We start from the raw sequence: 27,871 nt of genomic DNA on the forward strand, positions 1-27,871 counted from the left end.
TCATCTTCCGCAAAGCTTTTACTACCTCTTCTCTGTTTATCAAATCATTTTCCCTAACCCTCTCACTTTGCACACCACCTCGACCAAAACACCCTATATCTGCCACTCTGTCATCAGACACATTCAACAAACCTTCAAAATACTCATTCCATCTCCTTCTCACATCACCGCTACTTGTTATCACCTCCCCATTTACGCCCTTCACTGAAGTTCCCATTTGCTCCCTTGTCTTACGCAGCCTATTCACCTCCTTCCAGAACATCTTTTTATTCTCCCTAAAATTTACTGATAGTCTCTCACCCCAACTCTCATTTGCCCTTTTTTTCACCTCTTGCACCTTTCTCTTGACCTCCTGTCTCTTTCTTTTATACTTCTCCCACTCAATTGCATTTTTTCCCTGCAAAAATCGTCCAAATGCCTCTCTCTTCTCTTTCACTAATACTCTTACTTCTTCATCCCACCACTCACAAATAATAACTACATAAATTCTTTCTTCTTTTCCTTCTTCACACATAAGTTACTTAATCCCTGTGTTTCCCAACTATGATTTTTGGACATGGTTACCAGAAAGAATATGTGCAGATGTGACATCAAAATCTGAGTGTCAGTATAGAAAAAAGTAATAAAAGCACTGGAGATAGATAACTTAATGACTCCAGTATAGCAGGATAGATAGGTGAAGAATGATTTGGAGATATATAGAGAGAATGAATAATGTTAAATGCATACAGATGGAAGTCTTCTATGATGACAAGTACAGAAGAGATAGGCGTGTCAACAAGGTGCATAACAGCAGAGTATAAGACAAAAGAAAAAATGTAAGATGTGAAAGACACAGATGGAAGTAAGGAAACTTGCTTTGGCTTGAGATATCATGAATAAAAATACCAGAGGAGTCATCTATCATATGTAATGAAACAGTTTCGTCTATGACAGTGGCATGAATGGAGATTCTGGTCATAATAACTCAAAATGATATATATGGTGAAAAAATCACAAATTTATGTTTGTATGGACATTCAATTTATACTTTAACACACTAGATATGAATTGAGGACGTGCATGTGTGAACTGAGAGCCTGTATGCACCTGATCCACCCCTTTCACCCCTTGTATTAGGAAATAGAGTCAATGATAACAGACGAATAGTTCAACAAAAAAGAGTCAAAGACCGTGGCAAGATTATGCTATAATACAGTCAATACATGTAATGCAAACAATTCAATTTACACTATCTGTACAACTCGATGCATAGTCATCACGAAAACTGAAGGCAAAATTCACTAGCTTAGAACATGGTCATTCTTCACTTGAACCTAGTTAGTAATAACTTACTGGCTGAAAAATTCATCCAGACTATTTCTGACTGAGTCTACTGTTCTGGCATTTATGACATAAACAAACAACTCACTCCAACTGCATAAAACAAGAATGAGTACTATGAGTATCACACATCATCAATTACATATTGGCACCATACTCCGAAGTCAAATTCTTCAAAACTGCAGGTATCCATAATAATCACCTTTAAGCATTTTCAAGTGTCACAGCAAGCTAATAAAATAGTACTGTAGTGGTTACATGTAAAAATTAGAAATCACTAATCTATATCAGAGATAAAATACTGATGAACTGCATAACTTCAAATCAACTAATACTGAACACACTAAAACAAACATGTCCTGATGCTTTTAAAGGACATCTATTGATTCTATTTTTAATCAAACTTCTGAAATTGCTCACCGTGGTTTCATCTTCATGAAGCACCTGATCATATTCTGACATGGCCACACAGAAGATGATAGCTGTTACATCTTCAAAACAATGTATCCATTTCTTACGTTCTGACCTTTGCCCACCCACATCAAACAACCTGAAATCAATTTTCAAATTTAATCAAATTATACAAAAATACTTTTAATTTGGCATAAAGTAGTTTAATTCCAAGTCAAAGTTTATTTCATATCCAATGCATAAAAGACAAAGTCATATCCAATGCATAATAGACAAAGTCAATACCTGTTCTGTGTAACATATAGCTTAGAATGTAGGTTTTGAAGGCTATAGAACCTTTTGTCCTTGAGGTGGTATCCCATGAGCATGAGACATTCTATATGTTCTCTCGGAAAAACAGGGTTAGGACCTTCCAAACCTCAAGTGTTTCTGGTAAGGATGCTCTGGCTCTACTCATTCTTTGCTAACCATCCAACAATGGCAGTAACAGCTTGCTCATTTCACAACTGCGTTAAGCCAATCAGAGACCTACTCACTCCTAGCTAAAATTTGCAGTTTGTAGGATTCAAACCATAAGTAGTCCCAGCTGGTCCAGAGAAAGGTTTTTGAGAAAAGGTAAGAGAAGGCAAAGCAGGGTAAGAAACCCAGGGGAAAATGCTCTATGGACAACATCTCAGAGAGAAAAGATTTTTCAATGTTCAAACTCAAACTGGAATCAGTGGTACTGTCTAGCAAAAAAGGTGTACGAATGGCAAAGACTCCATTTATTTGTTTCCTCTAACAAGAGGTTTCTGGAGAAGGATTAGGTAAAGGCTACTGTCCTCACACTATGCGGTCTAGGTTAAAGCCCATAATGAGACAATGTGTTTCTTAATCCACAGATATATTCCTTGTAAAATGGGGTTCCTAGGTACTTGAAGTCCCTAAATATAAGAGTTCAAGTTACTAAGATCCTGTAATGTAAGTATAACCATTTTTTTAAGTTGAGACAGCACGGCCAACTGAATGCCCTCAATGAAGGCCATCTCAATAATGCCTTATATACAGATGACCCCTGACTTATTTACGTTCCGATAAACCTATTGTAAGTTGAAAATATCGTAAGTCAAAAATTCATTTAATATGGTTGTGTACAACTGTGATCACACAGCTGACTGGAAGCTGGGGCTCACTGCTACTGAGCAGTATCACGAAAGAGTATCGTACCGCACATCCCTAGCCCAGGAAAAGATCAAATTTCAAAATTCAAAGTATGGTTTTTACTGAATGCCTATTGCTATCATACCAGATTAGAAAGAGCAGTGAGTGATGGATGAAGTAAAGCTGATAGTAAAAGAGAAGTGTCTGGGCAATGCTTACAGGGAAGGAGTGCAAACGATTAAATGTGTATAAGAAAGTTGCAGGAGGTCAAGAGGAAGGTGCAGGGGTTGAAAAAGAGGGCAAATAAGAGTTGGGGTGAGAGTATCATTAAACTTTAAGGAGAATAAAAAGATGATTTGGATGGAGGTTAATAAGTAATGAAAAGTATTTGCAACTTAGGAGGAAGTGAAAAACCTGTCTTTAAAATATGTCATGCCATAGTAATTATTAGTTCCAAAGCTTCGAGGGGTAGGGAAAGAAATTGTTACCAAAACGGCTTATGCTCGAGTTGCCAGCGGCCGCAAAGTAATCATGTGATGCAGTAGCTTGCCGAGTACTACGTGGTCTAGCTACTGGCAGGGGAACACAAGCAGCCAGCTCTTGGGAGCAAAAACCAAAGTTATACATATAGAACAGGGAAAGTGAACCAACACTGGAGTGGCAAACGGGTCAAGTTTAGCATACAAACTAAAGACCCACCGCCCCTAAAGTTCTAAGGGCAGTCTTTCTAGTTTGACTGTCACAAGATGCAGACACAAGCTTACATTCCTGGGAGCTTTTTCTTTTATTTAAATATTCCTTGACCCTACTACTGGTTGACTGAAAAATATGTAATCTCTGGCATTAATAAGTTGATAACGTCTAAACAGTAGCTCATGAAACATGCAGTCCCTTACTCGCTGGCGAAAGAAAAGGGACCCCAAAATTAAGTTGACCTCTAAATCGACAAGCCCTCAAAAAAATAGCTCGGACGAATCTCTGAATGACTGGCTCATTCATTCAAAACCTCGATCCTTCATATGCCTCTCGTCGCTGCCATCTTTTTAAACGCACACTGACGGAGTATGAGGGATATCAACATGTCGTCTGAACACGTACTTGAAGTTGAGATTCTTAAAGGAGAAATGGACCTCTACGATGCCGGTGGTCTTGACACGAGTTCGGAGGATGTCCTGCTCGGTCGGCTGGTATTCCTTGGCTCCCAACCGGTCCAAGTCGTCAAGGAAACTGAAACGGAAAAAGAAACATTGTAATAAAATCACACAATCTCAAAATGGTGTACTATTTTTTGTGAAAAGGAGTGTATATGTACAGACATGAAGTGTGGATTCATAAAGTTGGTACAAGCAGAACATGTGTGTGAAGGAAAGAGATCATCTTCATATCGGTGCTCAGTGGCAGGTGGAAAAACTAGAATTGTTATCGAAAGTGGCATGAAAAACAGCTCTAGAAATAAACGAATAAATAAATGCGACGACAACAGGTTGGAAGGAGGCGACCAACGGTCAATACAACCTGAACATGACTCACGCTGAGGTGGAAGAGGCCGGTTCTCGCCTAGGACACATATGTCCCGGGCGGAACCTGCTGAACATTGTCACAGTATCCTACTTTCTTCTACTACCAGGTATGGGTAGGTAGAGTGTGAGAGTCGAGCATAATGATCGTGACAGAGGGGTAAGGCTGGGAAAACGGTGCAGTCACAATAGGAGAGAACATGAAGAGAGAAGGAAACAACATATGGAAGAAATGTATCAACTGTGAAGATAACTGGGATACGGGGAGAGAGAGAGAGAGAGAGAGAGAGAGAGAGAGAGAGAGAGAGAGAGAGAGAGAGAGAGAGAGAGAGAGAGAGAGAGGGTAGTGGTAGGCGGGAAAAACACAAGGTGTGGTAGGGGTTTAAAAGCAGCGGGAGGCGCTCGATAAAATGACTGCATGGCAACATCAACCCCACTGCACCGGCTGTATGACAACATCAGCTACACCACACAGGCTTTACGACAACAGCCAAACTAAGCACGATGCAAGACAAGATTCTATAGCTTCTTAAGCAATTCTGAGGTAACCATTAGCCAAGCTCACATAAAAAGAGCTCCTTTTCATAATTACAAACTACCATGCTTCCATAACTTTTTTTTTTATTTTCTAATGAACTTCGCGGAACTCATGAAGGATGCTCGCGAAATCTTTAGGTTACGGGTAACCCCGACTGGGAAACTGGTCAACGGGAGCGATACCTACCTAGTCTGGTGTACCTCCGAAAGGCAAGAGTGGGTGCTGGTGAGAAGGACCGGGCCGTCTCTACGCCCGTTCACATGCATTATACATGTTGCATGCGTGGATGATATTACCATGTGGAGTGAGCCTTAAACACACACACACACACACACACACTCACATCTCGGTCAACATAACGCACAATGAGCTTCAATCGATAAAAGAAATACGCAACACAGCTCACCACTATACACACAGCACCACCTTAGTCGATACCAACCACAGGTGTTCAGGCCAACGGCTCCCTGGGTGTCTCCTGAGTAACAGGCTGAGTCAGTCTGTTTCTCGAGGAGCGCTGCCAGGCTCAACCCTTCCCAACCCCACTACTAAAAATAAACCCAAGCCCACGGTCCAACTCTCCCTCAAGCTGGAGAACCACGGTCCATTATCCTTCAAGGTGGAGAACAGAAGGGCCGTGGTCCACTGTCCCTCAAGTTGAAAACCCGAGACCCACGTTCCACTATACCTCAACTTGGAGACCTGAAGGACCGCGGTCCACTATACTACGACCCGATAGAGAAAATACTTTAATCCCATCTGTTTTTGCGGAGCAGGTTAACAAAGGCCTTTCCTCCTCCCTATACCCAAAGTGTGCCGACGACACCCTTCGCGGCCAGCTCCCTTGTGTTATATCAAGTTAAGGTCAGCAGGCCAAGGTCAGCCAGACACGCCGTCTACCGACCAGATTCCAAGGTAATCAGGAAACTAAGGCCAATGATTTGTTGTAGGGGCCTCCTGCTGCCCGGGGTTTGTGCTGGCTGACCTTCACCTACCAGGGGAAGCTGCATTACCAGAGGGATTAAGGGGAAGACAGGGAGGAGGTAGCACCGTGTAATGAGAGAGGAAAAGCTACGGGCAGACTGGTGGACGGACCTCCAAAAGGTCAGGTGAACACCCCCTTCTCCTTGGAGGCCTCCAGACTAAGCCATAATAAGAGTAAACCCGCACTGTCCTCACATTATCACTGGCTCAAGGTGGGCAAGCGAGACGTTAACGGGCACAGACGGATGGGTACAAGGATCAGGCTCTGGTAGAATGGAAGGCATTCAGCGGCTCCACGATGAGGCTGGGGGGAATGGTAATGGGGGAGGGTTGAAGACCAATCATCACGAGGGCCGTCGGGAAGGGGATTAACCAAGAATGCTGGCAGAACATGGCAGCAACATGTGTATGAGAGTAAAGGGAACTTGAAGGCACAAGGCAGAGTAACACGAGGAAGGAAGAGATGGGAGGAGAGAAAATTTCGTTGCGAGAGATGGGAAGTCAACGGCACGAAGATGGGATGAGGGCACGGGATGGAGAAGGGGAGGGAGGAGTTGGAGTCACATGGGCAAAGGATGGCGGTTGGACCAAGACACAGGAGGACAAGGAGAAGGGCAGGGGAGCCTGGAGACGTGGGAACAAGGTGAGGAGCAGAACCTGGAGAAACGGGGTGAAAGTCGAGGGCAGGTGAGCCAGTACACACAACCATGTCATTTACACCTTCAACAATGCGTGGGGAATCATAAGAAAAGTATCTCCGCAAGAAGCATGTAGATAACTGCTGGCGTGAGGGACGGACGCACGCTCGTACCAACAGATAAACACAATCAAATGTTCCAGTAAACAAATCTCCAATTTGGAAATGGTACCGAGAGTAACATGACATAACACAAGAATGTGTAACGAACACGGGAGAATGAGTGATACTAAAGAATTTATGATGATACTGTATAGAGCGGTAACACAAAATGCACCATGACAAATGGAGAATATGCGATAACGAAGACTTGATAACACAGGAGCAAGAACGACATCACATGGGAAAGGACGATAATAGTAAATGTATGATAACACTAGAACCTATAATATCAAAGTATAAACGACTAGACTACATTTGACCAAAACTGTCGCGTGCCCTAAGAGGCGGCATCACACGTACCCAGTACACAATCCAACACCGTCACGCTCTTACCTACTCACTGTTGACTTCGCGCACTACACCATCACAGATTACTCCAGCCCTAAACTTAACTCCATTTATGTTCTTAGCGTACGTCAACCTCCGCATGAGTCAATGAAGCTCTTTACTTGAGACAATTGCATAAAATAATACGATGAACGCTGAAGTCGTGAGCGTCTGCGGCTTTTGGCAACTAAAATGAGAGGGAACGGGAAAACAATTGAGTAGGATACGATTTTTTTTTTCATCAGTGGCTACTGATGCAAAACCTGATCTTCATCATGTTTATAGTAAAATAAATCAATCATTTCTACAAAAAGTTTCCTATTTCATATAAAAAAAAATATGATACCTTCAAGATGGGCTGAAACTTCAAACCCGACCCAATCCCCACAAGACAGTGGTATGTGGCAACCAGGAGAAAATCCAGCATTTTATGGTGGTGGTGGTAGGGGGTCGCTGTAATGGTACAATCTTCGTAAGCCTCATTACCTCTATATCTAGAAAATACCAAATACTGATTAAAAAAATGGCTCATAATTCTCTCTCTCTCTCTCTCTCTCTCTCTACATACATACATACATACACATATTCCGCCAGCTGAAAATTACGAGTAAGAAATCACTTTGGCGAGGCTGATCATCGCCAGCTGGCGAAACACAACACAGTCTCATCAAAGAACTTCTCGCTTCAAAGAAGCCCATCCTGTCCCTGATACCGAGGTCACACACACACACACACACACACACACACACACCCACGGGTCTCTGTAGTGTCGTCGTTAGCGTTACTGATCGAGTCAGCATGGGCTACAATCTTCGGCACGGCAGTCGGTCCACACACTCTACCTAGGTGTTCATCCTCCCCTCACGGTTGGTCGATCAATGGGTACCTGGCTTAAGTGGGGGATTGTATATATACACACACACGAGGAAAGATATGGTTCATATATGCAAGGTTAAGAGACACAGCAAAACAAGTGGAAAACTCTCCCTGCAGTATACATATAGGAATCGCACACTACGAAGATAATGTTAAAATAACCTGGGGTGTTGACATTCATTCTAAATTGTATACAGAACCAACAGCTTGCGTAATTCTCTACAGAAACCGACAGCTTGCGTAATTCTACGCTAAGTAGCAAGAGTGGGACCTAGTCGACACTAGACAAAATAATCACTTCGAGCCACGCAGGAAAAACCAGTCAGACGATGCAGGGAAAAGGCCAACAGGGAAGGGCTGGCAGAGGGCTGTGACCTGGGTCAGGATGTAACGTGCCAGCGGCAGGAGCCGAACAAAAAATATTGACTGACTAGCGCGGTCGCCGGACCTGAGGGGAATACGGAACGCTCGGCTCTCGCTGATGGAATACGACCCGGGATATTTTGGGCCACAGCTGCTGCCAAAAGCAGCCAACCTCGGGGTGAAATTTCGGCAAGTGTATTGACAGACGCTTTCTTTACTGATCTCCAACAGAGACCCAAGGGGAAAAAATATCCAGTTGGATGCTTCCCAGGCTGATCTTTCTTTGATACAAGGCCCGTCATGGCCGGAGCAAACCTGTGGCGGTGATCGTAACCACAGCTGCAGGTTCCCTTGTGGTAGGGCCCTCTTGCACCAGCCACAGAGAAATGTTCTTTCACAAGAACAAACCATTTTAAATACGTTCATAAAATAACGCGACCAAACTTACCCCAGCCTGAGTTAAGGGAACGCCTTGAGCACGACGTTATGAACCTTAAGCATGACGGTACGACCCTTGAGCAGGACGGTTCGGACTCTCGGGTATGGTGGCCTGGTGGACTCCGACCTGCCACCTTAAAGGTCAGGTCAAAGGCCAGGCCACTGTACAAAATGACCTGACGATCGTGCTCAGGGGGTGAGTGTGGGGTAATGAGGGTAGAGTCTCAGCAGGTCCGTGTTACATGCCACCTGCAGAACTCGGATGCTGGTGGATGCTGCCTCCCTGCCTCACCTGTGGCTCGTATATCACTATGGTGCACAGGGTCAGACATGGGCCAATGGGGGTCTTCTAAGGAGGGTCAACCCCCACAGGCATTTCCTCATATAGCCGGCAATCTACCGGGATACTCCAATGTTTATATATATATATATATATATATATATATATATATATATATATATATATATATATATATATATATATATATATATATCAAACTGCTTCTGCTAATGAGGGAAAGCAGGAACAAACTACAAAGACCTCAAAAGGTGTCATTTTTACTCAAGCCTCTAACTATTCCATGGATTACCTTGACTGCTCTATATGTCTTGCTCCAACAAGCATATGGCTACCCATATAGAAAACTGATCCAATTCATTCTATTCCTATGTACACCTTTCACTCCCCTGAATGTTCAGACTAGCGTATCCATAAGCCTCCTTCCTTCCATCTCCTTTTCAGTCTCCCTCCTCCTTTGTTCCTTTGTTCCTTATATTCGTGACAAGAGATCCACTGAGTCAGCCTTTCTTCACTCATCCTCTCCATATGTTCCAAACATCTCAGCACGGCCCCCTGGCCAGGTCTCTCAATCAACCTTAACACCTTAGTTCTCCCTTTCAGTGTCTTCCCTTGCAAGATCAACCCCTCTCACACCATGTACCGTCCTCAGGCAATCTTGTTTCTAACACATCCACCCTCTTTCTGCCTTTCGCCTTTAAGGCCAAGATACAAATCCATACAACACTGCTGGGATTACTGTACCCTCAACACAGCCATATGCGCCCCTCACGGACACTAACTTATCCTTACGCACGCTCCCTGACGCACCGAAGCTCCCTCAGGCACCCTGTGGTTCACTTCAGCCCCCATGGGTCCAACCACAGCCTCGTCCTACCCTAGGTACCTAAAGCACTTCCAAGTCCAGACCATGTGTCATAAAACTAATGTGTGTGTGTGTGTGTGTGTGTGTGTGTGTGTGTGTGTGTGTGTGTGTGTGTGTGTGTGTGTGTGTGCGCGCGTGCGTGCGTGTGTTATGAAGGTATACAGTACTTCAGAGGTACGTGCGTATGCACATGTAATACAACTCCCTCCAACCTCTCGATGCAACCCTCCCTGCCCTCCACAAGTGGAGCAAAGCTTCCTACACTCCTGAAGTAAGTTCACAGGTTCCTCAGCCCTGCTAGTGGAGCAAACGTACCCCTCTTAAGGTGGAACACCTCTCCCTCAGTGGAACAAGTCTCCTCCCCTTCTTAAAGTGGAACGTCTATCCTCGCTTTCCAACTGGAGAGAGAGAGAGAGAGAGAGAGAGAGAGAGAGAGAGAGAGAGAGAGAGAGAGAGAGAGAGAGAGAGAGAGAGAGAGAGAGAGAGAGAGGAGAGAGAATACGATGAGATTTTACGTGAAGCAAGGCTAAGGCTATAAGGCTAGGGCTAGCGTCCATCGCGTATCAGCCTCGACTCACAATACTCTCAAGTCTTAAGCGGCCTCACATTCTCCACAGCCATCGAACCTGGGGCTGACCTGCATGGAACTTCCCTCAGCCACACATCCAGTCCTGCCACAGACATTTCGCTCTTCAACTTTTGAACTTCTCATTTCATTAGGCTGAACACTGAAGGACAGCCTCTCCACCACTCCTGCTGGGGGTCTCAAATATCCTTTGGTCAAGTGCCTCTTCTATTTCTATCTTGCCAGGAGCACTCTAGGATCTAATTAGTCTGTTTCTCCCAATTGTAGGAGAAGCTTCTAATTTTCATATATTTTCTAACAGGCCTTCGATTTGTTGTCACGTGTATGTTATCACACAACATTCTCTTCTTCCTAGACTATTGCACAGTTCATGTTATTTCAATCTTAAGATGATGATGATGATGATAGAGAGAGAGAGAGAGAGAGAGAGAGAGAGAGAGAGAGAGAGAGGAGCAGTCATCTCTCATGAACGCTTCAACATCAACACACCTTTAAGTTAGCCGGGACGAGAGCCGGCGAGAGAGCCAGGGAGTGAGAAAGAGAGAACAGGTGGAGGGAAGACACCCCCCCCCCCAAGGAATGGAAGAGAGGACTGGGAAGGGGAAGGCATTACGTAGGGGGAAGGTACGGGATAGGTCAGGCCCCTGGTGAAGTGAAGAGTGAGGGGGCTAGGTGAAGGAGGGAACACAAAGGATCACCAGCAACTGAAGGAAGACCGTTATCTTTATCATCATCATCATCACAATCACCGGCATCATCATCATCATCATCATTCATCTTATCAGTATTACTAACAACGTGGACAGTATCATTGTACTGTAAAGATGATGCTTATCTGGGTTGTCTGGCGGGTGGTAGACATCGGGTCGTAGAGAGAGACAGAAAGATATAGATAGATAGATAGGTAGAGACAGAGATAGAGATAGATAGATAGATAGATAGATAGAGAGAGAGAGAGAGAGAGAGAGAGAGAGAGAGAGAGAGAGTTAAAGTGGGGGCGCGGGGTGGAGGGAAGTTCTGGTCGGGAGGGACGGGCGTGTAGGAAAGTCAGGTGGGACTAGAGCGACTCCCTCGAGGCCCCAAGTCTCCCCCTCCCACACACACATAACCTCCATCCCCACGTCTCATTCCCTCCTCGCCCCCTCCCACCACAATCCCTTCCACCCACGTCTCCTTCAACCCCCCTCCACAACCTCCCACCACAACCTCCACACTCCCACCTCTCCTTTCCTACATACCTCAAAGCGAACGAGTCTTCCATCCCCTCCAACCCATCCCCACACGTCAAAATAATTTTCAGCGACCATACCACATGTAGCACTGTTCGGTCAAATTAATTCTCACTAGAGAGAGGATCGAGAGTATGGGCGTGGTCCACCGACAGACAGAAAACGAGAAGTGGGTGGTACCAAACAGACGGATCCCACTCGGTCAGCGGTACAAGCGGAGTTCCATAACGCTCTTTTAACAATCTACGCCCACGACCAGGAGAAAGGCTCGGCGGTAAAAGTCTGAACCTAACCTTACGAAAAAGAGGAAAGACCTTGGAGTGGTAATCAGATGTGACCTGAAATAGAATATGTTTTACAGTAAGAAATAATAAAGTATAAAAATCAAGACACAACACTTTACAACGCCACAAAACGATCAAAGACAAAAAAAAAAAACCCACTAAAACAAATTCAGATAACAGCAACAAAGCTAATTCCAACACCTGATAATACACGTCATGGATAAAGGCCCAAAGATTTCAGATCTTTCTCTTTACTGAATGCAGCCACTCCCGATATCTGATGGAAGTTCTCAAAACACTCAACTTATAAAAAGAACTTACAATAACTTCTCTACGTTAGAGGTACAATGACCAGAGGTTACAGCTGAAGGTTAAGAAGTTGTAATACGAACGTAGGCAAACATTTCATAGAGTCATACATACGTGGACACAGTTACAGAACCCTGGTATAAACTGCCACATATTGTGGCAGCGCAGACTGAGATCAATACACTCACATCACGGCGGCTCGACAAGTACTTTAATAACATTAATAATGACTGAATAAATTTGTTCAGAAATGACAATACGCTACACAATCACTCGAACTCTTTTGTTTCTTTACAGAGAAGCGGCTAATGTCCTTCACCACAGAGCATCTGCTAGTTGTAATGGCATCAGAAATTGTTTTACGCTCATCCTTTCCATCAATAATAATAATAATAATAATAATAATAATAATAATAATAACAATAATAATAATAATAATAATAATAATAATAATAATAAAAATAATAAATACATGACTAATGTTCTCTCTTGGTCACACTATGTCCTTTAATTGACAATATCCTTAAGCTAACAACATACAGAGTTTGGAATATAGGCTACTATTGCTCTCTTCCAGCAGATAATCTCGTTACACAACATAAGCTCTTGTGGTATCTGGTCTTCCCATTACTCTCCCTCCTGTGTCTCCCATGTGTATGTCCTGCGCCTCACAGCTGCAGCTTACGACCACGCTGGTCCCAGACACATCATTTCCCAGCCTTCCGACGCGTCCCGCCACGGTACACACACTCTTCATACTTTTCGACCTGTCCGTTAACATCTGTCGGAGTTTTTCTTCCTCCCCCAACCTTCCAGGAACCAGAGGGACTTCATTTTCTTAACCCTGCTACATTTAGCATAAGATCCGTACAACAAAGTTATACATTGATGGAAAGGTTAGCATACAAACGACCGCTTAAACAAACACACGAATCAATCAATCCATCTACCACCATAATATCATACAAGAACCATTGATATATGGAGCTCCATTATACAGGATTAGTAGACACCTTTGGCGCTGGTGTCGCCTGACTCAAGCCTGGGCTATGGTACTCAAAGGAGTTTGTCCCTCCTGTTGCTGACTACGAACAGACCAAATCTAAACTCGATCAGGGACGCTACTCCCACACCCCGCAACATGCTGTACGTGACTGTTGTATAAAATCAGTGAGTTGTCCATCAGAGATGATTCTCACCGAACAAAAAGGGATATAGGTATATGAACATTTCCCTCATCACAAATGTTCGACCTCGCTTGTTATGTATCTTGATACGTGATCCAGTCATTGTTGTTCGACTGCTGTGAACTTTTACCTGCCATGTAAAGTGCGGAATAACTTTTTTTCACTGCCGTCCAAACCTGGTCAGCCATTTTTCTCTGTAACCTCTAATGCAATTCAATCACTGAGGCCCCAGTCCCAGGGCCTTTTGTGAACTCTGTATCCTCTTTCGCGCCACCGCCCACTGGATGGGTAGGAGCGCTCAATAAATCAGCCGCTCTTGCGAGAAAGAAAGAAAAAAAAAAATCAACCAATTCACTTACAACCACAACACCTTAAGAGCAAAACAACCACAAACAAGCTATGCTATAACAAGGGCACTACCACAAGTACCACCACCAGCTAAAACCTTGGGCAAGACATCCTCACAACTCCCATCACAACCAGTAACTCTCACAACACAACCATCATCACCCTGGGCATGGCAGTACGACTTTCGGGCACCAATGGTCAGGCCTCGGACTTAACAGAGACCAGGCCATCATACCCAAAGGGTCGTACCGTCGGGTCAAGGGTCGTTACAGTCGTGCTCAGGGGTGGTACCGCTGCGCCGAAGGGTTTAATAATAAATTACATACAGGCTAGCAAATCAAAATGGCTGGCCAGCACACACACACACACACACACACAACATTCTCCCACAGGGGTCATGACTCCAAAACATTCCCCCGCAGGGGTCATGACTCACCATCATGCACTATCTCTTTTGTTGCTGTTGTTCATGGGAAAACTCCCCCTCAACTGCACACTCACCCGAAAAAGCATAATTTCAGAAGGGGGGAGGAAAAAAAAAACTCGAAAAGAATTGCATGTTTGGCGTTCATTATCTTGCACTCACGCAAAAATATGCAAAACTAATTACGCTGATAATTACAGTAAAATGCTTTCAAACCTTTTTTTTTTTTGTACCATTCGAATAATGATTCTAACATGAACTACGCTGTTAACTAACAAACACTTCATCACGAACAAAACGACAAACTTCCATCAAAAAAATTCCATTCACATTTTTGTATCACAATTATTACTGCCAGCCGTTCTCCACTACCCCACTCTCCCTCCCACCTTTATTTAACAGGATGGTTAGAGGAGGGGAAGAAGAGGTGGGGAAAGGGAAAGGAATACTTCGAGCTGGGAGACGAGTCTGGTGTGTGTGTGTACAGGTGGATGGCGTAGTGTTCTTTTTCGGTGCATGTGAGTGATTATCTGGAAGTGTGTTTCTGGTGCCTTCTTCATGTACCGCCGAGAGACCGGGGGTTTGCACGTATTAGTGTTGTATCATTATCATTTTTTTTTGAGGAAGATTCACTAACCTGAGCTGAATATTGTTCGCTGTACACATCGCTGCATGACTGGAGCCTCCGTGTATGCTTTGTGGCTGGGGGGGAAGCAAGGGTGTTCCTTTGTACGTAATTACTGCCTCTATCTCCCACCAAAAACACCCCTAGTGTCACCAAAACCTCATCCCTGCTAAACCCGATTCTCAACCCCTCCTCCACCCATGAGATCCCCCATCACCCCAGTACTCCTCAGGCGCCAGCAACTTGAGCAGGCAAGAGAGGGTCGAGGGTTGGGTGGGTGGGGGTTGACAGCCACCCACCCCCCTCTTGAACAGACGCCCCCCGTCCCACCTCCACCACCTCTCAACCATCCACCCTCACCCTTCCCCAGCCCCCAAGCGCCACCCCCTCCCACCTGGACTGAGGGAGGGAACACGCTACCTGACACCCGGCAGGTCGTTACATGTTGTTTACCCGGGGCAGGCCAATTACCAGGCCCACTCGCTTGGGCTCCAGGGCACACGCACCTACCATCCTGACCATCACACTACATCCGCAACCGTATTACACCTACATCACCACATTTAAGTTTACTCCTAAGTGTTACACTCTCACTCGAACCAAGTCCCACAAGTGCATTCTCCTCACTCAGACGACCACAAGTGTTCCTCACAATGATACTAACGCAAGTCCCAACATTACGTTATACGTGGGTCTGAACTGTTTCAGGATGAATATATGTACGAGGTAGAGTTAGCTCCCTAATGAAGAGGAACAGTAAGGTTACTCCCCACTGTGACGCCAGCAGCCAGCGTGTAAACCTGCGAGTCCACAAAACTCCCTTTGGTCCAGACACAAGTGTAAATTCCCGTGTTTTTCTAACAACTCTGTTAATCCTAACGTTACGGTACTCGACCAACTTCTGTCCTACTTCCTTTCCTTGGCTTTTCCGTCCTGGCGATAATCTAACTGTGGCTCCCCCCTGAGAAAACAACTCTTTCTGTTTCACTTTTCCAACTCCATCATGGTCGACTGACTTTCCTTCGTCCCCTGATGATCCTCCCAATAATCACTTTTCGTACATTCCAAGCAGCCAGGCGTATTGGGCATCTAATCTCGTGTTTTGAGGGAGTGTGAACTTGCACCTGTGCTTGCTCGTCCGTTCCGCTTCTGTTTAAAAACAACAAAAAAATTGCCTTCTTCATTCCAACATGCATTGGGACAGCCTGTCCCTAAGACGGGGAAGACTTTTTCCATCTTTTCCTATACACATCGGTGTCCCCTCAGGGTTCTGTCCTGTCTCTTACACACCTTCATACCTCTCATGAAAAAATTTTCCTTCAGGAGGCAGCCGGATGCACTCCCGCTCTCACGACCCACAGTGGAGGCCACCACTTCCCTCAACACCCTTCCATATCCTCTCTCGCTCGGTCTTGCGTCTCGTCTTGTCCTTACTTTATCAATAAACTCCACGATGGACGGGGCTTCCCAGCGGACCAGACGTAACCTGGTTAAGTTTAAAGCCTCTAAAATTCCGGTCTGGGGCTCGAACCTGGGCCCGCTACATTCGTATAGTGACACAAACCACCAACAAGGAAATCCTGGAGGAGAGGTAACTCCTGTGTGATGCAACTGATGATGGGAACTCACTGGAGTGACGATAATGGTAACGCCACTCCTCAGAGAATAACAACTGAAGTCCGTAATACCGTAAAGGTAACTAACTAATGTAACGCTACACTCTATGGTAACCCAAATGTAACGCCATACTAAGGTAACTCCTCCCTTGTGTAACAGCACACAGTGTAGTAACTCACCACCCTAACGTCACAAAGTATGATCATTTCCCTGTGTAACGCCTCACAGTATGGTAACTCCCCAGTCCCAAGCCACACAGTACGATACCTAACAAGTGTAACGCTACAGTATTGTAACGTGAAACGTCGCGGTAAAAAAAAAAACCCGTGTAACGCTACGCGGTAAGGTAACTCACCATCATAAGGCCATACAGCATGACAATTCACCATAGTCACGCGACACAATACGGTAACTCAATATTCGATTGAAGCATAACACTGGCCACTACGCTACCAAGTGTCTCAAGATATGTAACCCCAGCAGATGTTCCGCACAAAAAAGTCTTGACAACCATGTTTAAGCGTCACGTCCCGTGACGTAAGTTCTCCCGTCACTGTGGCCATCCGTTACAACGGTTCTCCCGTCACAGTAGCACTTCAAGTCACAAGGGCCCTCCTGTTAAAGTGGTCCTCCAATCACAGACGCCTCCAGTCCGACCGGTCCTCCAATCACAGACGTCTCCAGTCCGACCGGTCCTCCAATCACAGACGTCTCCAGTCCGACCGGTCCTCCAATCACAGACGTCTCCAGTCCGACCGGTCCTCCAATCACAGAAGCCTCCACTCCGCCCGATCATGTAGCCAGAGACGTCTCCAGTCCGCCCGGTCCTCCAGTCACAGAGGCCTCCAGTCCGCCCGGTGCACCAGTCACAGACGCCTCCAGTTCGCCCAGTCGTCCAGCCACAGTTGAGGAAGGAAGGTGAATAACGAGAGGCAAGAAACACCACGAAAGCAGAGGACAGAAGGATAACATACGAAAATAAAAGAGGGAGATAATGAGACGTGTGAAGTGAGGCGGAGGACAGATGATGATGATGATGATGATGATCATGATGATGATGATGATGATGATGATGATGAGGAGGAGGAGGATGAGAGAACCTTCCAGAGCAGGAAGGAGTGGCCGCCAGGTCGGGGAAGGTGAGGCAGGGGACAAGGTGAAGGGGCTCATTAGACGTCGCGTCGCTTCCCCTGGGGCCCTCTGACCTCCACATTAATTAGCGCCTCCACCTGCTCCGCCCCAAGTCCTGCTGTACAATAAAACGTTACGGAAGGTACTCCTTGCCTTCTTAAATAAATAAGTAAATAATTAAATATATATATATATATATATATATATATATATATATATATATATATATATATATATATATATATATATAATCTATTCTTACCTTGTGTTCCTACACTTCCTCATTATCCCCAAACCCACACACAGATGCACGTACACGCACACAAGGAAAAGGTACAGCAGGAAAAGAAGAGAGAAAAACTTTCAAGAGAATATTGTGAACACGGCAGAAGAAAATGGAAAACTTTCCCATTACGTCGTCAGCTACGGAGCAGCTAATCAGGCTGAGGGATTTAGTGAAAAGAATTGTAGTGGGGGAATGCAGAAGATAAGTGAGGAACTGAATAACAAGTACAGAAGTGTTTTCACAGAGGAGGACACGACAGCTTCTAAACCAGTGCGATGGACGAGGGAGGAAGTTTAAGAATTTACAGAGATATCAAGAAAAGATATCAACAGAATACAGAAAGGTCCTGACTGTTGAAACCTCACCGTATGTGCTGTAAATGTGAGCAGATACACCACACAAACCTCAAGAAGCTACTGGAGAGAGGCAAAGTGCCAAGGGGATGCAAAAGGAGACCAGGAAGAGGCGCTATGCTACAGACCGGTCTCAAATAACGAGTTAACGTCGTGTCTAACTTTCTGGAGACGATTCACAGGATGGACGTGGATGACTTCCTACCGATGAGAAATTACCTCAGCGAGAGAGACAGCATGATTTTAGGGAGAACAGGTCCTGTGTAATAACCCTCTTAGAATTCTACGAGAGGGTGAGCTCTGTCTTAAACAAAAGGGAAGGCTGGGCGGAGTGTTTGTACCTGGACTGTCTGGAAGCATTTGCCACTGTACCGCATGGAAGGCTGATTAATAATCTGAATCACCCTGAAGGAATAAAGGGGAAACTCCTTCGGTGGATAGAGGATCATCTCAGTAAGAGGGAACAGACGACGCAGGTTTGAGGAACCTTTTCCCAAATGGATTGGTGACCAGCGGAGTACCACAGGGTCCTCTTCTGGGACCTTCACTCTTGATCAATGTGAATGACTGACCTAGGCCACCAAAGACTCCCTCACCTGAACCAACACAGTTGGCCTGCAGTGGACACACGAGGCACGACTCTACCACACCACACCAGGCCGTCGCCCCTCACGCCGGGGCAAACTAAACTGTTCATCCAAACTTTAGTCATTAATATAATTTCCAGAAATGATCAAGTTAGGGGAACTTGACACTGCCCGTCACTACACCTGGCCTACTGACACAGCCCTTTCACCTGCAGTCCTGACACATCTGACCATCCCAGGCCTGCAGGCCCTCATACACATCTGACACGGCCACACAACCACGAGTCTCTTGAGGGAGTAGTGCCAGGCAGTGGCAGCAGCAGGAACAGAAGAGGGGAAGCAGACAGGAACACTAGACAGGGGAAGGTGAAAGACATATGAGTATAGAGAAAACCGAAGCACCGGGACCCAGGCCACATGGCCCTACACGATAGCCAGCTGGGCAACACTAGCAGTACCAGTAGGTGGCGGGAGGTCGTGGATGAAGAGGCTAGAGACTCAGTCGTGTGGGGTCATCAGAACGAGCAGCTGTGGGCCGGCCAGCCTCCCACACCATCAGTTGTGGGCCAGCCGGCCTTCCACACCAGCATCTCCGACAGTGGCCAGCCTTCCACGTCAGCAGCTGTGGGCCGGCAAGCCTTCCACACCAACAGCTGTGGGCCGGCGAGCCTCCCACCACACCCATGAACCTTTCAACATCCAAGTGATCATCCCTCAAGCACGTCTCTCCTGAGACCTTCCTCCCTCGCGACTCATCATTTCTCCTTTCTTTTCCCTTCACTTTTCCCGGGTCACAAATTTCTAATATCTCTCACTCTGCCTCCCTGCCCGTCTATTTCCCTAATCCCACAAGCACGAGACACGGGCCAGCAGTGGCACCTGACGACCACATACACTGTCTAACCCTTCCCTCAGCACATTGCGGTCGCCTCTCACCCAATATACCTACCACTCGGACCACATTCACAGACCAGATGGTACTACCATCCCAGACCGAATATGATAACAACATCTGTGTACAGCTTTTGTGGCGCAGGGGGCCACTACTATCATGACACACCTACAGTTTTCATGGTGCAAGGCATTAAGGAGTAGAGTGGGGGGGGGGGGGGTTGTGGAGGGTAATATAGTGAGGATAATCTTCGTCACGTCGACAGGTGATTAATGGACGAAAACAAGGTCGATAATCATGTTTTAGAACATAAAGAAAAGGATGGTTGTGCACGTTCTGGACACGATTAACGACCTTACTGGTATGGTTCATACGGCTTGTCTGTCTCCGTCGCGTTATCCTGCGTCACATCACGGTCACGGCCAGAGTCACACACGTCCCTCCCTACCCCTATACTCTCAAACGCCAACACCCACCCATTTACCCATGAACACAGTAACACTAAAACCAAACCCACAACAATATCAAATGGACAGATGGAGGACGGTACAGCAAAAGGATACTGATCGTCCACTACCCCCTTTCCACCTAGCAGCCGTCCACATGCTAAGGACGAATTCCAAACACCCGAGATATTCTCACCACAGTCGAGGCCGTGGAAGGGCGCGTGGGGGGAGGAGGAGGCAGGAGGAACCGGCTCATTACATCCCAGAATAACAAGGGTAATCAAAATGAGTCCTGGCAGACCCAGAACAGCGGACGAATCAGCAAGGCCAAACAGGCTAATCAAGATTGGGATTGGCTGGCTCCTCTCATTTCAGGGAAGCAGCGAACCAATTACAATCAGAAACACGGAGCTAATGAGCCAGCCACTGGCGAGGGGCGTCCGTCGCAACTCGAGCACTGCCACCATGACGGCGGCCCCGTTCCTGCCACTCCAGCGCTTCATCATCCACAGCAGAAAACGAAACCACCAGCAACAACAACAACAGGTAGTCACGAAAGCCATTAAAAACAAAGCCGATGCTTAATGGGCCATTCCCATCCTTGTTATGGTCGCGTGTCTACATTACTGACGACCAATGTGCTTTCTTAAAAGCCGCTGTTAAACGCGGCCAAACGAAGACAGCGAATTATATTTACAGTTTTCAAGTTGATGTATGACCACTTGGTGAACGATGCTTCCTCCAGACAAAGCACCCAGGTGAGCCGTCTGTATTACCAACGACGTGCAAGTGGCACAACAGATGTGCCAGCGGGAGGGTTGTAACTGGTGCGTTGATCCGAGCAACTATAGCAGGTGTGGCCAGGCCAGCGCCTCTGGCACACTCAGCCAAGATTAACACACCAATATGTTAATGGACGAGTGTCATGTGCAGGGGGAACCAGGCCACCTGACTAGTACGGTAGAGGGGACGATTTTGGTTGGGAGTTATGCGAATAGTGGTGATCGTATGAAGTGGTATAGCAGTTGTAGTATAGTGGTGGCAGCGGTAGGTAATGGTGCGAGAAGTGGTGACAGGATGGGAAGTGGTACTGGAGTGGTAGTGGTAATTAGTGGTGACAGCAGAAGTGGTGGTGACGTGAAGTGCTAGCTGTGGTGGCAGGAGGCAGGTTGTGTTTTGGTGATAGGCGACGAGGCCAGAGTGATAGTAGCGGGTCATAACGGTGATCGTGAAAGGACTGGTGGTGGTGGTGGCTGATGGTTGTGACGGCACTGGAGAGTGATAATGGTAACTGGGATGGTAATACTGATGGATGAAATAATGCTGGTGGGGTAGGTCGGGGGTGCCGTAGTCCTGGTGCGTGATGGGAGAGGGCGCAAGGCTGCACAACATGGGTTATAAGAGGTGGTGGCTGTCGGGGGATGAGGGTTGTGGGAGACGTGCGAGCGGTTATGGTGGTGGTGGTGAGATTCGAAGGCAGTGCTAGTGTTGGAGAAGGTGCGGTGATCAACGGAGGTGGTGGTGGCGGTGGTGATGATGGTGGTCAACGGAGGTGGTGGTGATGATCAGGGTGTTGGTGGTGGTGGTGGTAAGTTAAACCCTAAGAGCGATCACCGTAGACTTTCAGGTGGCTTTCGGGGTCTCCACACCTGTAGTGTGGTTACCTCCTCTAACCACACCCACTCACAATCCTCATCCATACCACTCTCTATATGTATCTATCTATCGATCTATCTACACACACACACACACACACACACACACACACACACACACACACACATACACACACATATATATATATATATATATATATATATATATATATATATATATATATATATATATATATATATATATATATATAACGATTCATAGAGAGCGAGGGGGTGAAGGTTCTGGGAACAGTGAAGGATGCGAGGAACGACAGATTGTTGTCTGGGACATGCAAGAAGGTGAAGGGCGTGCACGGGACACAGTGAACTGAAGCGATGTGGTATACAGGGGTCAATGGAATGAAGCAGGGAATGTGAAGTAGCCAGGGTAAACCATGCAAAGGTGTTTGGCTCCTGGTTTCGGTGCAATACGTATGACAGGTAGCGAATGATTATGAGCGAATGCGGCCTCTCTTCGTCTATTCCGGGCGATCACACACACACACACACACACACACACACACACACACACACACACACACACATATATCCTCAGACATACAGTGCCAATTGGTCGAAGTTCAGTCACGCCCAAGTAAATCACAAAGTATTAAGGAGGCTTCCAGTAAACATAAGCGAGACTGAATATACATCAATAATGACAAATGATTACAAAATAAACAATTACAGCCCCCGAGACACGCACACTCCTACTTGCACTAATAAATACAAGCGATCTTAGTTATGTAATCGATAGAAGAGTGATTTACATGCACCTCTGTGATGCCAAACCCGCGCCGGAATACTTGTCTTGTTGAGCAACAGCGTACCCGGCACGGCGGCCGACCTTATCAACCCCGCCACACACACATGCATAAGCACACAACGCAGAAAACAGTACAGCTCTAACACCTGTGAGTATATAGAGTGAGGAGTTCCTGCACAACAACGAATATCTAAACAGCGATAAAACAGAAACACTTGACAAGACCACTTGATACGCTGTTCACGACATCGCTTGGGAAAAGCTCAAAGTACCAAAATAGTGAAAGAGGAGGAGGAGGAGGAGGTTATATGTCACATCAATCTTTAAGAAAGGACTCTTGGAGGGTGTACTTGCGCTGAACTATATATCAGTCTCCCCCGCGAGTGTGTGTTGTAAAAAATATTCAGAAAGCAAATGGATGGCACCGTGCAGAGAAGAAACTACATACTCCATAGACAACGAAGGTTCATGATAAGGAGGCCATGTGCCATCAAACTTTCTCAAGTTCTACGAGAGAGTGAGTTCTATTTTGCATGAAAGAGGAGGCTGGGTGGTTTGTTGCATCTGGACAAGAAGAAAGCATCTGACACTGTACCATCGAGGGAGAAAGGGAACGACTTCTTCAATGGACCAAAAAAATTACCTCAGAGAAAGGAACGAGACAAAGGGCGCATATCAGAAAAGACTTCTCCAAACTGGTTGGAGTCACCAGTGGCGTATCACAGGGTTCAGTCCTGGGGCCAATGTTCTTCTCGATCGATGCCAATGATTGCCTGAAGGACTGGGCTCGTATCTGAATACGTTTGCAGATGATGCCAATTTCAATACGGGGAATTCAGACTGAGGAAGATTACATCAACTTAAAAAAAAAAAAAGAGGACCGACACAAAACTCTAAGAGTTGGTGTGATCCTCGGATGGTGAAATCTAATCCGAGCAGATGCAGAGTGATGAGGATGGGAGACGGTGAAAGAAGGCTCGATTGCTATATTATGCAGCCAGAAATAAGCTTCTCTACGACTCCATGTGTAAGGGAGACCACGAGTCGACACAGTACATAGCCAGCAGCCAGAGTCTCACATTTGGAGAATTTACAATAACAAACTGACTGTTGGGAAATCCTAGAACTGTGCTCAATTAAATGGAAAAGCAAAATGGCCAGGAAACTGTTCACATATTAAATTGCTCCAAAACTATTCTTCTCATTTTTGGTCATCGCACTTATAGAAACGTAACCAACCAACTTGGGAAGGTCCAGAGGAAGGCGTCAAAGATTGCATCAGAATACAGACGGCTGAAAAAGGGTTCTGACATGTTTTCTTTTTTTCAAAACATTTATTTTTAAAAAAGAAAAAGATGTTCGTTAGCCTCATTTTCTAGCTTCGAATCCCCAACAAGGGTCATCAACTCTGGAGGCAAAAATATACACACACATATTACACTTATCTTTACAACCCGTCAACAATGGCCATGACAGGTGACACACATCATTCAAATTACTGACTTGGAACATGTAAGTCAATCAGGCTACTGACCCCCTGCTCCATCACGGCAATATACCCATGAACCAGGCGAAGGGTCCGCCAAAGTTCGAATCCCTGGATGAGGCCCCGGGTGGGCCCACTATCGAGGCAGGTCCTTGTCTTGCCTTAAGCGGACACCGTAAATAATAATGATATACTGCCGATATATCTAAAGCGAATCCAAGATGGCCATGATAGGGATGTACAATTATCCGCGCCACTAGGTCCCAAAATAATATAATAATAACAACATTAATAATAATAATAATAATAATAATAATAATAATAATAATAATAATAATATTAAAAATAATAATAATAATAATAATAATAATAATAATAATAATAATAATAATAATAATAATAATAATAATAATAATATTAATACGACACATCAGGTCAGTGACACCCAACACTACGTAATGGTCGGTGACCCCTGCATAAAATAAATGGTCAAGGAGATTTCCCCCCACCAACCCACCTGACACATCAAAATGGCCATGGGATAAATGTCGTGAAAAAGGCCGCGAATCCGACACCACAAGCGTCAGGTGTCACGGTGCGGTCAGTGCCCTTCCTTACCTTCCCAGGCGACGACCTCCACCTCCTGGATCCATACATGACGATCAGCATTATTATACAATACACACTGAACTAAACACGACGGCGTAGCATTACACGTAATGTATGGTTATTTGATGGTGACCCTTGGATGAAAATGGTCGCCTTGCACCAACACAGCGTACCTGGTGCCTCCCGACACACGTCTCTCTTGCCCAGTCATAAGACTATATATATATATATATATATATATATATATATATATATGGGTCTGGCACTCAGTTGAGCACGACAAGTGTGCAGTATATACCTTCAGCAGTTTACGTGTTGCCCTCCATCATGTCTCTGGGATAATCCGTTCAAGGTGCTAGTCTTCCAAGGGATCAAAAATGCAAAAATCTTCTGCTGATCTTCCAGATGTGCTTCTAGGTAATGTCTGATGGCTACCGCCTCACTGCCTTAAGGTTGGGGGTTACTTCCTCTGGACGCACGCAAACCGTGGTGGCACGGTTCACTACTAGATTTCCAGAACTTCAGTTCAAGCAACGAGTTCAAAGAAGCGGCAAAGGGTAGGTGTTGACGAATGGCAAGGATTCCGGATGAACGACCTCCAAACTGGCTGAACGACCTTCACGTTCTGATTGAACGACCCCTAGATTCTTGTTGAACGACTTTCATGTTTTGGTTGGACGACCCTTCAGGTTCTGGTCAAACGAAATTCAGATTCTGGCTGAACGACCTTCATGTTCTGGCTGAACGACCTTCAAGACTCTGGTTGGACGACCTTCAGATTCTGACTGAACGACCTTCAGGTTCTGGTTGAGCGACCTTAGGGTTCTGGCTGAACATCCTTCAGGTCCAGCTAACCATCAGATCCACCAATAAACAGTACACGTACAAATAAGATGACGTCTTCTACACCACTGGTGGTTACTATAGTAGCGACACCAATAGTCTCAGCTCCAGACACCCCATCAGACACAATACGTATATAATCAGCTCATTATACATAAAAAAAGGAAGCACACTGAATAATGTATGGGCTATAATTGGCCCAATTAACTTGCGCATTTTATAATTTCTGCTGGGGAGCATGACGAAGCGTGTCTGGACCCATATAGGCACAAACAAACACACATCCCCTCCTCCCAATCTGCATCATTCCTTCTGCCCTCAATTCATCACAACCGCCCCCATCACCACCACCCCACGCCACCAACCTCCTCAGCCGATCAAAACACCACACGGGCGTCTCCCTCGTCCTCTAGCCAGAGTTTATGAACCGTCAACACAAAACAAGCCGCTCCTCTGAGACTCAACCATCTGGAAAAAAAAAAAAGGGAAAAAATATATTCGCATCAAAAGAGAAATGTGTGACGACGACGTCCGAGCGTACTCCTCCGTCGTGGGGAAAAAACACGTCGCCTCCAGCCGCCACGCGACGACGCCTGGAGACAAGCAAAGCCGACAACACCAACGGCAAACGACCCTCCTACGATGCTCTGGTCTCTCACCTGACCCCTAAGGGGCAAAGGCAGGTGAAAGGTCAGACCAAAGGTGGCTTTAAAGAATGAATTCGCTTGGGTAGTTTTGTCAAAATAAACTATGGAAACACCTCGTTGTTGAGAGCTTTATATAAGTATCCCGGGATGCTCAGACCGTTACATTTTCTTTATCCTTCCCGCCAGTGGGCAGGCGTGCGTGATCCTTACCGAACATTCCCGTTAAAATGATTTCATCACTCCCAGCGATGAATGCAACACAGAAACAATGGGTTACTGTTCAGCGGAAACAGATCACAAACGGGGGAAAACGACAGCATACAGCACAGTGAATCTGTTCGGGTTTGGTCACGACCACGACTCGAAAGAAATAAAAAAACGACACTCACTACTTGGCGGAGTCGTTGAGCTGGTACTCGTTGGAGCGGCCGAAGCACTCCTGGACCCCCGTGTCGGCCCACAGGCGCTTCATCGCTGAGAGCAGCTCCTCTGAGAAGGGCTCCGTATCCTCCATCCGAGAGATCACGTCAAATACCATCTTGGCGTCAGGCTGCAGAGAAAAGACACACATGAGTTGATAAATATTGTCGTCACATACTGTTTATCACATCAAAAAAGTTAAATTCTAGTCCTGACTTCAAGTTCCTACCTATCTATATGGATGAGAATCTTGTATACCCTAGCCTACGCCAGGTACCTGATTCTTTGACCAGCTCCTAGTAGGGGAGGATGAACGGCTGGCTGACTGTGGACTGACCACCGCGACCAAGATTCGGAGGTTTTGCGCTCGACCGTGGACGGCCCGTGAGGAATCCCAAGGACAGAAGACATAGAAATACATAGGGACACCTTCAGTGTGACAGTTAACAACTTCACTGTGGTGGTCAAGACTGTTCAGTTGTGAAGGTTATGTTCACTGTGAAGATTCAGACGTTTAGGGTGAAGGTCAGGACCTGTTCAGTGTGAGTGCCTCACGAACAAACGTAAACAGTGGAGTAGTGTCTGACTAAACCTGAAAAACAAGTTGCTGAGGTAAGTGCATAATTATGAATAATTTCCTGGAAGATTATCTTCGTTACGAAAATGTACCCTAAGACGCCGGAGGAAAATATCGTCCCCTGATATCCCCTCAACGAGTGAAAACAGCCAGTTTCTCATCATTACCCCTCACGTCCCATCATGGTTCATGGCAGTCTCAGGCACAGCATGTGACGGCCATACAAATGTCTGGGGGTTTTACCTTCCGTAAGTGTGTTGAATCATGCCGGGCTCTCATCTGCACCTGAGTAGCCTGTGTGCACGGCGGGCGGCGGTGCACACGCCCTTACATTATATATCAAAGAGATAAAACCCAATGAATATGGCAGGACGATCCTTGAACACGAAGATACGACCACTCGGCCCATCGGTGTGATCATGCGCAATGGTCGTACCATCGCACTTAAAGAAGGTTAATAATGGTTCTGTAAGGTTAAGTACCAGAGTTGTCGACAAGTCTGTCACAGAAGTTGGATTGTTATTATTTTCTTTTAAGGCCTACGGGCGAGACGACGTCCGACTGAACATGGTGAGCCAGTTAAACTGGCAGGCCTAATAGCAACAAGTGGTCAGGTTAGGTTATG

General features: G+C 45.9%; 1 protein-coding gene across 1 annotated transcript in view; it reads right to left on the reverse strand.

Moving 5' to 3' along the window:
- The window catches only part of Galphao (G protein alpha o subunit), a 37,738-nt gene extending 10,897 nt beyond the window's left edge, over window positions 1-26,841 (reverse strand). The window contains exons 1-3 of the mRNA XM_071683850.1: window positions 26,639-26,841; window positions 3,973-4,101; window positions 1,744-1,873 (exon numbers count right to left, since the gene is read on the reverse strand). Coding sequence (XP_071539951.1) covers window positions 1,744-1,873; window positions 3,973-4,101; window positions 26,639-26,820 — 441 coding nt within the window. The 5' untranslated portion in view covers window positions 26,821-26,841. The remainder of the gene's footprint in view (window positions 1-1,743; window positions 1,874-3,972; window positions 4,102-26,638) is intronic.
- Window positions 26,842-27,871: the final 1,030 nt, after the last annotated feature.

The sequence above is a fragment of the Panulirus ornatus genome, chromosome 37, assembly GCF_036320965.1.
Source record: "Panulirus ornatus isolate Po-2019 chromosome 37, ASM3632096v1, whole genome shotgun sequence".
NCBI classification, from domain to species: domain Eukaryota; kingdom Metazoa; phylum Arthropoda; class Malacostraca; order Decapoda; family Palinuridae; genus Panulirus; species Panulirus ornatus.